We start from the raw sequence: 11890 nt of genomic DNA, 5'->3' as shown, positions 1-11890 counted from the left end.
GCAGGACGCGTAACACGACGCGTACCACAGTGATGTCTTCCCACGCCTGTAGGTATAAAACATTGCGATACGTCACCGAAAAAAGGTCCCAGCGTGGATCGAACACGCGACCGTACGATAACAGGACAGCTGCAATCGTATGCTCTACCACTGAGCTATAGAACCAGCGCTCCTTGTTGGGAGCAGCATCAATTCACCATCCTTGCGTACCCCATTGCGCACTGCAGACTCGCGACGGAGAGCTCGACTTCAGCACCATACCATGCAAGTTCTCTGGCTGTTCGCCCTTTCTGCAGCAACGAGGGCATATGCAGCCTCTCTAACCCTCCAAACTCCCCGCGTTACTATCACTGGGCCCGATGCAGCAGAGCTGCTTTCCGAGTCGTGAGTCCGCACCCACCGCACCCACTGACACGTACCCATACCGCCTACCAGACTGTCTCTGAATGCAAAGGCCACGCCGTCGCTGGCACTCGGGCCCTCAGATGTCCTAAAGCTCACGTTCCAGATAGTGGAGAGCGAAGAGGGCAAGGGCGTGCAGCCGCACCAAACATTCCTCCGCTTCTACGACGAGGTTTCGGGCGAGGAGGGCGTGCAGCCCGTCAAGGTGACGGCGGGGGGCAAAGCCAAATTTGAGCTCGTGCGTCTCCCTCTGCTGTCTGTGACCTAGCGCACCTATATGCTGACGCATACATCTGTGCTCTGCAGAACATGGCGCGCCCGCCGGCGTCGCTCCCCCCAACGACGACCAACCCGCTCAAAGTGACGCTCCTCCTCGGCTCCTTCGTGCACTCGCCCGCGAAGTATGAGCTCTTCGATCTCACTGTGCCCGCCTCCCAGCCGCTCTCACAACACCCGAGCGAGGCCGCCTTCCATCCCCTCCCCGAGATCACACACACGTTCCGCCCGGACCAGAAGATCCCCGCCAAAGCCGTCTCCGCGTTCTTTGCTGGATTCCTGCTATGGCCCTGGTTTGTCTTACTGGCCTTGGTATGTACCCTTCCGGGCACTGGATGACGAAGTGAAAGCTAATGCAATGCTGCGCATGACAGTGGTCTCAAGTCGGTCTGCGCGTCCCGCACCTACTCTCCCCGCACATCCTCCCCTTTGTCGCAGGCATTGGGGCGTTTGAGGTGCTTCTCTTTTGGTACTGGGTCGACCTCAAGCTCGGTCAGGTGCTCCTGTATGGTGGCATCCTTAGCGTGTTCACCGCGCTCTCTGGCAAGCAGGCACTCGCGAAAACGGCCCAGTGGCGGCTGGGCAGAAAATGAGTGGAAGCGGATGCATATTCGTCGTTTTGTTGTTTACTGCATTGCTATCTATTATCACCTGATTGTTGCCACAAGCAGAGGGCGTGACATCTGGCGGCGCGTTCGCTAAGACGTATAGCGCCTGTGGAAGGATCCCAAGATATCATTGATACAGTCCAATATACATCCGAATGACAGCGTCTCAAGCGTTCGATGGAGCAGAGACCTGCACTCGTAATACCTTTTTCGCTGCAGACCAGTCCTTACAGTCCTGATGCGACTGGCTTGGGCGCAACTGCCGGGGCAGGGCTGACCTCCGGCAGAGGGCCGCTAGTGGACTTGAATGCGGAGGGATTCGTACTAAGCGGTGTGCCGCTCCCGTACACGGGCTTCGCGGGCGGCGCTTTGAATGGGTGCGCCTCCGTATTGAATACGTCTGCGAATGTACGCAGTGAGCGGGCGGCGTGCCTCGCAGGCGACGGTGTTAAGACTCACAGTCATCAAGGCTGATGTTGCTCGGGTCGTCGAACGTCAGGTAGCTGCACGAGGATATAAGCATCCGGCGTCTGCGGGGCAGCCCAGAGACTCACAGATACTTGAGTACCTCGGCGAACCAGAAGCTCTGCATGTCGTCGATGAACGCCGAGTCGGTCGCGTCGACGTCGTCGATGCCCGCATACGAGGACGGCACCTCGAGGTAGTACATGAAGCTGTCGAGCGCGGAGGCCGCGCGCTCGACGTACTTCGGGTCGCCCGTCACGCGCCACGCGTAGAAGTTGCTCTCGAGCACCTCCGGGCGCAGGTAGTAGTCCGACTCGCCGGGGTATATGAAGAAGCCGTGCTTCTCATAGAACGCGATGTCCCCGTCCGACGGCGACGAGCCGGTGTAGTTCCCATCCGAAGAGAAGTAACCGAAGTATTCGGGGCCGATGCCGGTGCTAGCAGGCGTAAATGGGGCAGTGAGCGAGGCCGCCCGGGAGGCCGTGAGGAAGGAGAAACGCACGCAGTGCTTGCGTAGGTGTTCCAGCAAGATTCCATGAGCGCGAGGCCATAGTTGACGATGGTTTCATTGTTCAGCAGTTTGCCGCCTGTTGTCCAAGGCCTGGTGGTTAGTGCCTCGGAGAACGTGGATGGTCAAAATTCGTTACCGAGCATCCAATTCCCGGCCAAGTAGCACTCGAGGTGAGAACCAATGTGGATGATAGTGCCATCGTCCCAATCAGCCATGTATTGCCAGTCCAGCACGGTCGATGTCTCCAAGAATGGTGAGCTACTTCGAGCTGTCCAAAGACGGGCAAATACTCACCCGTGCCAGGTTTTGGATGGAGGAGTCGACAGCAGCGGCCCAAGCATCTGCGAAGATGTTGTTGTCCGTGTTTGAGAGACGCGCCCATTTGATCAGGTACTCGAAGTAGCTGTCGGATCCTCCGCCCCAGCTCTGTTGGTCGCACATGAGCCCGAAGCATGCCATATCGTTAAACGAGTGGCTAGACGCACCACGTACGATCCTACGAATTGGCCGGTGGCAGGATCAATGCCTTGCGCAGGCAACGCCGGCAATGGAGGAGGCTACAAGAGTAAGTTAGTCAAAATCAAGTGTGCAGCGTGTTAGAGTGACCAAGTTCGCGATCCAAATAACGGCCTTCTCAGCGAGCTCTCTGTATGTCTGGTTACCGGTGAAGTTCCTGTAGGCGAGATTCAAAGACCATGTATTGTAGTAATAACCTGGAGCGACCTACGATAGTGCTCCCCATTCCATCGTGAGCTAGGGGCACACATCAACGTAAGAATTCGTGCTCTAGATCACATGATATTAGAAGCTATACACACCGTGCCCGCTTCGGCGATGTTTGACTTGTAACACGCTGAATAAGAACCCACAAGCATTCACTATATGAACGCACCGTTTGTCCAGTAACTGGGGTCGACTGATTCCAGTTCATGTAGCCATATGGCACAGCGTTATCCTGGTACAATTTCGATAGTCAACAGAGCGTACACGTGCATCTGATTTACGTACCCCAACCCAGGCATAGGCCATGTTGTCGACAAGCACCTTGGCTTGGTCTACGAGGCCGGGGTATTTATAGCCACTGAGCTCATAGGCGCAGAGCGCTGCAGCGACGTATCGGATCGTCGTCTCAAATAGACTGCGGAAGAGCGCTGTCAGGAATTTGTCTGTCGATCGCCGGGATGACAGGACTCACTCAATCTGATCGTCGGTGGGAGTAACGGTGAAGTCGAGCGCCAGCGTGAAGTTGACGGCCTCCTCGAAAATATCCTTGTAACTCGCCTCATGAGCGGTTTTGCTTGCCATTCGTAGGCGGCAACCCTCACCGTAAGGCCCATCAACCACTGTGGCATCCGTTCAGAAAGCATACAGAAGCCACAAATCCGCAACGCACAATTGTATCCAATGCATCCACAATACTTGCACCCCAGCCACCATACGCGTCAGAGTAGCTCATGCTCACTGGACTCAGATCATCGTGCCCCCAAGCGTACTCTCTGCACAACCGGCGTGAACGCGCGCATCACCATGAAAACCGTGCTGCACCCACTTGTATGCATTCCAGCTCGTCTGGAAGACATCGACCGTGTTTTGGCGGTACGTCGCCGCCTCGGGTGGGAGGACTAGCACAGGAGCCTGGACAGCACCTCCGAGGACCCCGCGGATGTCCCAAGAGCAGGCAAGAGCGAGCGCAAGAGCCCCGAAGCGACGGCCAACCATGCTGGTAGCAAATTCCGATGCGAGCCTGCTGGGCGAGGGACCCGGCCTAGCGCGTCGGGTCCCGCTTTATAGCAAACTTGCCCGAAAGCCGGGGCAATCTATCTGGAGAACAACAGCATTGACACCGCTTCCCCGCTTCCCTGGACCTGAGGAAATAGATGGAATGCCTGATTGCTGACGGCCAGACACATGAGAGAAAGGCTATGGCACCGGCGGAGAGTATTTTTGGACCGTGCTTCGTGTCAGAATCCACGTACGTACGGACGAGACGATGTCGACTACTCACATGATAACGCTGCCGAAACCATGCGGTCCGATATTGAAAATCTATCATATCAGTCAATAAGTCCGGTTGGTAGAATGGGAGAACGAGATTGGGAGGGACGTTCGGTCAGTTTCAAGACCAGGATACGGCCTCGAGTGTTATATGTAGCACAACGGAGCCTTCGGGCAGGCCTCTTTGAGGAAGCCACAGCTCGTGTACGTCTGCACCAAACTAGAACGACCCTCGAGCATTGATATCGGTTGCACTTGCAAGAATCGAGAGCCCCGTGACAACCAGAGCGCATGGAAGAAGCAACAAACGAAGTGCCAAGAGAATCACTCTAGCGCTGAGAGCGCAAGCCTTTCTGATGAGTCGAGTCGAGTTGCCACAATTTCTGCTCGCGTGCCACAAATTCCTACTCGTTTACCACAACCTAGAATCTATGCCAAATTGAGGGTGTAATATACAGGATAAGAACGATACAAGTGTGGTGTATACCGTCCGAGTTAGGTGAGGGATCGTGCTCACGCGGTCTCTGAATCTTTCTGACAGAATACATCTTCGTCTCCAATCTCAGTGATACCATGCCTGCGAATATGCGGCGTCAGTAAGGCTTCTTCACTGAGCAATAGGACTTCGCACTTCTCTTTCACATGCGATCGTAGTCCATTGAAACTGAACAATTTCGCCTCGGGCACCCCATTCTTCCTCCTCTTTGTTGTCTTTGTGGCCTCTGTGCTGGTCTGTGCGGTGCCTGTCTGTTCATCGGTCTGTTCGTTGTCGGTCTGCTCAGAATTGGATTCTCCAGATGCGGACGCAACAACAGCGGCCATTGCTTGCATTGCACGGCAATGTCTGCAACCGTAGATCCTCAGGCCGCATCGCTTCTGGGCCTCCTTGGACTTGCCCATGACCTCGGCAACGAGGCCGAGCTCGATGGCATCCCCATCTGCTACTTCCGCAAGGTCCTCATCCACAAGGTCAAATCTAGGTTGATCGTGCCTCTTGCAATGCCGAACCTGATGCATCATCCATGAGATGCAGCTATTACGCCAGCACCTGGGTGATAAGAGGGACTCACGGCATTATTGAAGTCCATACGGAGGGAGTGTGGGCATGCGACGCACGCGAGCCGCGTGCCGACATCCTTAACAGCATCCAGCGATGCTGGGTCTTCTGCCGTTGTTCCCAGCCGTATCAGAATCTGTTCTATGGCTTGGATGACCTATGACGGCGTAGATGTAGGCGATGAACAGACAATACACAACTGCAGGTTGCAGCAAACCTTTGTGTCCGGCTCGAACTTGTGTGGATTCCACTCCTCCCTGGCGCGCTGCTTCTTGTCCAGATGGGGACACCTATGTCCACAAACCGCGGCGAAGTCCAGGGAGCGCTCTTCTCCGTGCTTTCTAGGCACCTGCGCGCACTTCTTGCAAACAAACCGTGCGGTCAAGCGATCGACAGGATGCAGCCTTTTCTTGCTCGCCGTCCGCCACCCAGGAAAGCCCAGCACAGCAGCAAGCCCCGCGCGCGCGCCCTCGCGCCACCGCTCCAGGTCCTCCTTGAGCAGCTTGTCAATCAGCGGTGAATTTCGGAGATCCTTTGAGATGTCGGTCGCGTCCGGGGCGCGCTCCTGCATGACCTTCATGACAGAAAGCTTCCGGAACTCCGGGAGCGTCGGAAGCACCTGATTCGCGTCCGCAGACTTGAGGCGGTCGTAGTGCTTCTCAACGTCATCACGTCGTGATTGGTACGCACGCTCGGCGATGCTGCGCTTGCGATGCTCTTGAATGGCGATGATCTCTGCTTCTAGCGTTGCATGGATCGGCTCGATGTCTACCACGACAAATCAATGTGTGCGCAACAGCTTGTATAGCCGATATACATACCGCCCTTGGTGATCTTCTCCAGTGCCGCGAGTCTGGACCAAAACAAGGTGCCATAGGTTTGCGTTTGCAGTAGCTCATACATAGACCATCCCATGCGCATCGCATACGACTTTGTACTGTAGAATCTAGGTGAGTTAGAGTCCGCTATACACCATGATGAATGAACAAACAAATCTTTGTTGGCCTTCTTGGTGATGTTGGTTGACTTTAGACGGTCGTTCCGCCAAGTTAGGAGCGTGTTGGCATGCTAATTGAGTTGTCCGTTATGATATACCCTGACTAGCTCGCGAGTCGAAGTGTTAGTTACGCACCTCCATAATGACAGGTAACCGGTCGGCGAGTCGCTGTTTCTCTTCGAGGTATGCATCAAGATCCCCAGCTATATAAACCCTGTTGAGCTCGTCCACTGCCTGCTCCCAATCCGTCTTCCTAACGCAAACACGACTTGATTGACTGAATATCATAAATGTAAATTCAGCGTCTACAAGGTTTCGTTAATGATGACCTTGACGAATGAACCGGAAACTTACATATGTCGACCACGACGGGTTGCTCCAGTCGAGGTATCCACGCCACGACATCTTTATAGCGCTCTTCAACCGCTGAGTCAATCGCGCGGATATTCTGTCCCCTTCAATGGGAGCATGCTTATTGACGGTGCTCTTTGCAAACAGAAGAATGAGACGTACGTCCAAACTTTCTGACACTCCTTCTGTATGTACAGATTATTTGATATAATTACAGCTACACCTGGAGTGGACATACCTTATCGCAAAAACGTATCCGCGTAGTGAATGAATAATACGGCTCTTTGGTCCTCTTGCCACAATTCTGGCAGATGCGACGTCAGGAGCGGATCTTTGTCGACTACTTATCTGAACGTACATCGCAAAGACCGCCATCAAACAGGAAGGCTGCATATGAAGCTTCCGTGAAATTGGGCGTGGGATCAGGCACCGCCATGGGATGACAGCATTCGCGTGCACGCCTCCAAATGAAAGCCGTATCGGGGTTGTTCACCAGTGTATGGCAGAAGAACTTGTTGCATCGGGCGAGCGAGATAACGTCTCTGGGAGAGCTCGCGTAAGATAGGATCTCAGCTAGGATTTCCAGCGGCAAATCTTGGAGGTAGCATGGAATCAATGTGGTATCCTCAGGTAGTTTCTTCTTCCCTCTACGTTTCTTCGCCAAAGGAGGGACAGGGGCTGTCGATGCGCGGACGGCAATAACGGCCCCTTGCCCACTTTCTGAAGAGGAAATAGGCTGACTGCCTATACGCGGATCTACCTCCATCACTTGGAAGTCTGTGGGTGGTGTGTATAATGGCTAGGTGTGCGGTAGAAGGTATAACCTGCGAGACAATGTGTCGAGTAAGTTACAAAGCTGAGACAAACTAGAAGGACAGTCCCAACGCGGGGAAGGTACGGTCACGTGCACTCTCTCACGCTTGGGGTAAAGAACAGAAACAAGACTGCTTGTTGCTACTGGTCTTCCCATGCTTAACATTTATCTATTGCTGTTGCATGAACCGTTGCGGTACCACCTGATACTCATGCTACTGGTGCTGTCCTCCCAAATGAGCCTACCCTGTGCCCCTTTGCCACATACACGTCTACCATCAGAACAATGCCTGACGTATAACAGCTGGCACAACGGGCCTTCGATGACAGGGCATGACAAGATCTTCTCCTCATCCTGATCAGCACACGCCTGGTGGCGACAGAAGGAAGACGGCAGCACTGATGGACGCGCATCTAGTTCGCCTCAGTCCTATTGAGTACTGCCACAGGCAGCCGAATTCTTCGGACACATATATGCAAGTATTTATGGGGTGTCACTCATGCTTGACACATGGTAACCTGCACCCCATCTATCTCGCCCGCACGCCATGGAGTCAAGGAGCCTCGCTGTCGAGCTCATCTACCATATCATCGACCACCTCTGGGACGACCGAGACACGCTCGTCGCCTGCAGTCTGGCCTCGCGTGCGTTGCTCCCTGCCACGCGTTACCACCTTTTCCATACCGTGAAGCTATCGCGGCCGTCTGACAGCACCCGATTACGCAGTGTCCTGGACGGCTCCGCTGTCCGAGGCTCTGACGTCGCGTACTACGTGCGCGAGTTGCGTATCACGCCTGAGCTGACCTACTATGGCTCCGACAAATGGGAGGGTTGTAACCTCTCAGAGATACTGCAGAGGGTCAAGGGAGTTGAATGCCTTCGGTTGGGGCCGCTCAACTGGCAATCCCGCTTCATAGAGGGTGCTGGGCAATTGTTACTCTCCTTCACACAGCTGGAAACACTTTTCCTGGAAGATGTCTACTTCGACGAGCTTGACGACATGCTCCACTTTCTGTCAGTATACCCGAATCTAAGCACGCTACACCTTCTGCGGTGTCTTTGCAAGCAGATCACGTACCCTTCGGCATTCCCAGCGTCCCCGCAACTCGAAGCTGGTACAAATCGCCTCCAGGAGCTGGTGTTCCACGGGCTTCCGCCATGCTATTCCAGCAGGGTAGTGCAATGGCTAGACAGCTCATCTCGCCTCCGCCTGCGCAAGCTGCAGTGGCTGTGCAACAAACACGGAGACGAGCAGGCCGGCTTGGTCACGCTGCTCCGAAATCAGCGCGTCGCCGCCTACCTCGAGCACTTGTACATCGAGGTCATCCATTTTGACGGGAAACCCCGTATCACGTCTGACGACGGTATGTGCCTCTCCCGCAGCGTTCTCTGCGGTCTCTGACAGTCATCATGCAGATACGCTCGATTTATCCAGCCTCACATCTGTGCGCGACATCTCCCTCGAGATCGGGCCGTACTCGCGCGACGTGTTGTGGCTCCCCCAGATCGGGGCTATCCCCTCCCGCATGCTACGGCAGATCCGCTTTGTTGTCTGGGGCCGCGATATCCGCTACTGCCGCTCGTTCTACGAGGGCCTGACTGACTGGGCGTCCTTGGACGCGGCGCTAGCAGGCGCTATCGGGACACGCTGGCCGGAGTTGACAGTGGTATTTGAGGTACGCTGGTATGGCGCTGGGGAAGGCATCACGCCTAAGGTTGTCGATCTGTTTGGCGAGCTCCTCCCAAATACGCATGCAAAGGGTGCGCGCATTGAGGTGTTGTACAGCGGCCCGCGCGAGCAGTTGGTCGGGTACCGTGCGTAGAATGCAAGCATGCTTAGCAGGCCCGACGCATCATTATCGATGACATCCCACTTCGATTGCCTTGGACTTTCTTGTCTGAATGAGTAAATAAAATATGCAGCGTATCTCTTCGTATGTCTCACACTTGAGAATAAATATCCGAGAATGTCGATATCACTTGATCGGGCATGAATTTGTTGATCGATCGACATTTTTGTCCTTTGTGTGGCGTAGCATCTCTTTCATTCTCGCATGCAGTATGTAATTGCTCTTAACGACATATCATAGTGTCCCATACTGACATAACATATTAGCCATAAGAGTGTTTCAGCTTCTATGAACATGAGATCTTATATGACGTATAGAACAGTCGATCATCAATGAGGCCTCATGCGTCATGTTTTACCAGGTGCACGCGCGAGGGGTTACAACATTGCCGACGCAGAGCTCACGGTTGAACCTGGGCCGCCATCTAGATGGAAGAGAGTAAACTCCGTTCGAACACCGGGGAGGCGTGGTCGAGGTGCGCGCAAGTTTTGAAGGAGCACGATGACGGTCAAGTGAGGGCATGGAAGGAAGAAATTGACACCTTGCTTGTGTTCGTGAGTACATTTTGCATGTCTTAGTGCCTAGATCTCGCGAGGTGCCGCAGTTTTACCCTCAATACATTCACTGCGTGATGGAATGATTGCTCATCTTCGTCGCAGGCCGGTCTTTTCTCTGGAGTGCTTACTGCCTTCAATGTCCAGTTCTATGCATTGCTGCAGCCCGATGCCACAACCGCCCAAACCGCCATGCTTCTGCACATATCTATGCAGCTTGGGAATAGCAATTTGAATAGCGGCGAGGTCGCGCAGGCGTCCCGCAGCCATGCCACGTCACAACTTGAAATGTTGGCACTTTCAGCCACAGGGACCAGCGTCCCAATGTCGGCAGTGCGAATAAACGTTCTCGTGTTCGCGAGCTTAGTCTGCAGTCTGGCCGCAGCTTCCATGGCCATCCTCGTCAAGCAATGGCTCGCCCAGTACACATACGGCCTCTCCGGCACATCGCGCGACAGCGCACGGCTGCGGCAGTACCGCGACGACGGTCTCCTCAGATGGAAAGTGGCGAAGATCATCATGCTGCTCCCCATGCTGCTGCAGGTCGCGCTGCTGCTCTTCTTCGCCGGCCTCCTGGAATTCCTGTGGACCCTGCACGAGACCGTCGCCCTCGTCTCGACCGTCTTGGTGGGCATGCTCGTGCTGTTCTTCGCCATCACGTTGATACTCCCCACAATCTCGCCCGACTGCCCATACCAGAGCGCGCAAGCCTTTGGGGTGTTTGCGATGATCAGCATCGCGAAGGCCTCCCTGCAGATCGTCTGCGCCTTTCTCCGCGACAGGCTCGACCCATGGCTTCTCGGCTCGTCCATGCGCGCGTATTGGCGCGCACATACGTTCCAGTCCCTCTCCAAATTCATCCGCGACCCTACGTACTACCGCTGGGAGGACCGCGAGCGCGCGCACATCCTGAACTCCACCGCCAGGCTGGACGAACGCACGCTCAACACCGTCGATCGCGTCCTCGCGGACGACGCGTTCCTGGAGGGCGTCATATCGCCGTGCATCAGCGACATGGCGCCCGGCGATGCCCTGGCCGTCTTCAAGGGCGCGATGGCGCGCCGCGCAGAGTACCTCCAGGACGGGCTCGCAACCTGGCACTCGAACGTCGGGAATAGGTTCATGGTCACCCTCTCCATGATGCACGTCGGGCTCGACATGCTCGTCAAGATCGACGAGGACGACAACCCGGACCGCCGGCGGGACGTCTTCCGGATCGTGACCTCGATGTGGTATAGCTGGCAGCGGCCGCCCGTCTTGCAGGCGGCGACGCTCGCGAGGCTGCGTCGTCTCTTGGAAGTGCTCCCTAGCGAGCGGTTCCGGTGGCGGGACCGCTATTTCCTGTTCTTACAGATCTACGAAACGCTGAATCAAGCAGAAAACCCAGGCGACTTCAGTTGGGAAGGTTCGTGTGCAAGCCCGCGCATATCATCCATTTAGATTTTGACGTCTTCCTCCTGCTACGAACAGTCACGACAGCACTTAGCTCTTGTTTACCTTCGTTGCAGACCGCGTCGCCGGAGTACAAGTCAAACTATCTCTGGTGTCTCTTCGGCGTCGCCCAACTCCTCATCAAAATATGTGTCTCGTGGCGCATATCCCCAAGCTCGGACCATCCTGCAATCCATACACTCGCCGAGATACAGGAACAGGTCAAATCGGCAGATTGGTGTAGCGTGCCGCCATTATCGCGGTTACGGATGTTGTCCATGCTCACTGGGTCTCTGTCTGCGTCGGCAGAGAAGAAAATCTATATTCCACCAGCCACGTTCGTCCAGATCTTGGCAGATGCCACGATTAACTTGGAACCTCCTGGAGAGTCAGATCAATGGATCACAGAACGGGCGTCGCTGGAAAAGGCACTCAATACCCTCAGGATAGCCAAACGATTTTGACGCTAATGTCCCGTAGAGTAGAAATGTTTACCACTTGTCATTGCTGTAAGCAGGTGAAGCCATGTTGGGTGCAAGAGACATAGACAAACATCCAGCGCGCCCTGTGAATGCCACC

General features: G+C 55.0%; 5 protein-coding genes and 1 non-coding gene across 6 annotated transcripts; 3 read left to right on the top strand and 3 right to left on the bottom strand.

Annotated features, from left to right (window-relative positions):
• Window positions 1–83: 83 nt before the first annotated feature.
• Window positions 84–165, bottom strand: POSPLADRAFT_t91. Its single transcript has one exon. It is a non-coding gene; the product is annotated as a tRNA-Cys (tRNA).
• Window positions 166–262: 97 nt separating this feature from the next.
• POSPLADRAFT_1182153 (hypothetical protein) lies at window positions 263–1343 on the top strand (the record flags this gene model as incomplete). Its single annotated transcript, XM_024488897.1, has 4 exons — window positions 263–384; window positions 436–640; window positions 709–990; window positions 1053–1343. The coding sequence occupies 4 exons, from the start codon at window positions 263–265 to the stop codon at window positions 1269–1271; spliced, it is 828 nt and encodes a 275-aa protein (XP_024337782.1). The 3' UTR covers window positions 1272–1343.
• A 114-nt stretch (window positions 1344–1457) lies between these two features.
• POSPLADRAFT_1182148 (glycoside hydrolase family 47 protein) lies at window positions 1458–3981 on the bottom strand (the record flags this gene model as incomplete). Its single annotated transcript, XM_024488896.1, has 14 exons — window positions 1458–1686; window positions 1746–1789; window positions 1841–2188; window positions 2254–2338; window positions 2399–2504; window positions 2557–2688; window positions 2748–2819; window positions 2869–2935; window positions 2990–3015; window positions 3155–3217; window positions 3271–3400; window positions 3458–3531; window positions 3656–3758; window positions 3863–3981. 14 exons carry the CDS (start codon window positions 3979–3981, stop codon window positions 1514–1516), a joined length of 1542 nt encoding a protein of 513 aa, XP_024337781.1. The 3' UTR covers window positions 1458–1513.
• A 789-nt stretch (window positions 3982–4770) lies between these two features.
• Window positions 4771–7428, bottom strand: POSPLADRAFT_1047279 (hypothetical protein; the record flags this gene model as incomplete). The annotated part of the gene is made up of 10 exons (XM_024479245.1): window positions 4771–5265; window positions 5328–5471; window positions 5532–5604; window positions 5689–6082; window positions 6136–6251; window positions 6306–6382; window positions 6447–6616; window positions 6666–6766; window positions 6901–7010; window positions 7093–7428. 10 exons carry the CDS (start codon window positions 7426–7428, stop codon window positions 4771–4773), a joined length of 2016 nt encoding a protein of 671 aa, XP_024337780.1.
• A 302-nt stretch (window positions 7429–7730) lies between these two features.
• POSPLADRAFT_1066404 (hypothetical protein) lies at window positions 7731–9465 on the top strand. Its single transcript, XM_024482068.1, has 2 exons — window positions 7731–8840; window positions 8893–9465. Exons 1-2 carry the CDS (start codon window positions 8024–8026, stop codon window positions 9297–9299), a joined length of 1224 nt encoding a protein of 407 aa, XP_024337779.1. The 5' UTR covers window positions 7731–8023; the 3' UTR covers window positions 9300–9465.
• A 289-nt stretch (window positions 9466–9754) lies between these two features.
• Window positions 9755–11775, top strand: POSPLADRAFT_1146816 (hypothetical protein; the record flags this gene model as incomplete). Its single annotated transcript, XM_024485988.1, has 3 exons — window positions 9755–9880; window positions 9986–11285; window positions 11351–11775. The coding sequence occupies 3 exons, from the start codon at window positions 9755–9757 to the stop codon at window positions 11773–11775; spliced, it is 1851 nt and encodes a 616-aa protein (XP_024337778.1).
• Between the last annotated feature and the right edge of the window lie 115 nt (window positions 11776–11890).

This window comes from Postia placenta (genome assembly GCF_002117355.1).
Source record: "Postia placenta MAD-698-R-SB12 unplaced genomic scaffold POSPLAscaffold_9, whole genome shotgun sequence".
Classification (NCBI taxonomy): Eukaryota; Fungi; Basidiomycota; class Agaricomycetes; order Polyporales; family Adustoporiaceae; genus Rhodonia; species Rhodonia placenta.
Note: the sequence above shows the minus strand (reverse complement) of the source record. Positions and strands in the feature narration are given on the sequence as shown.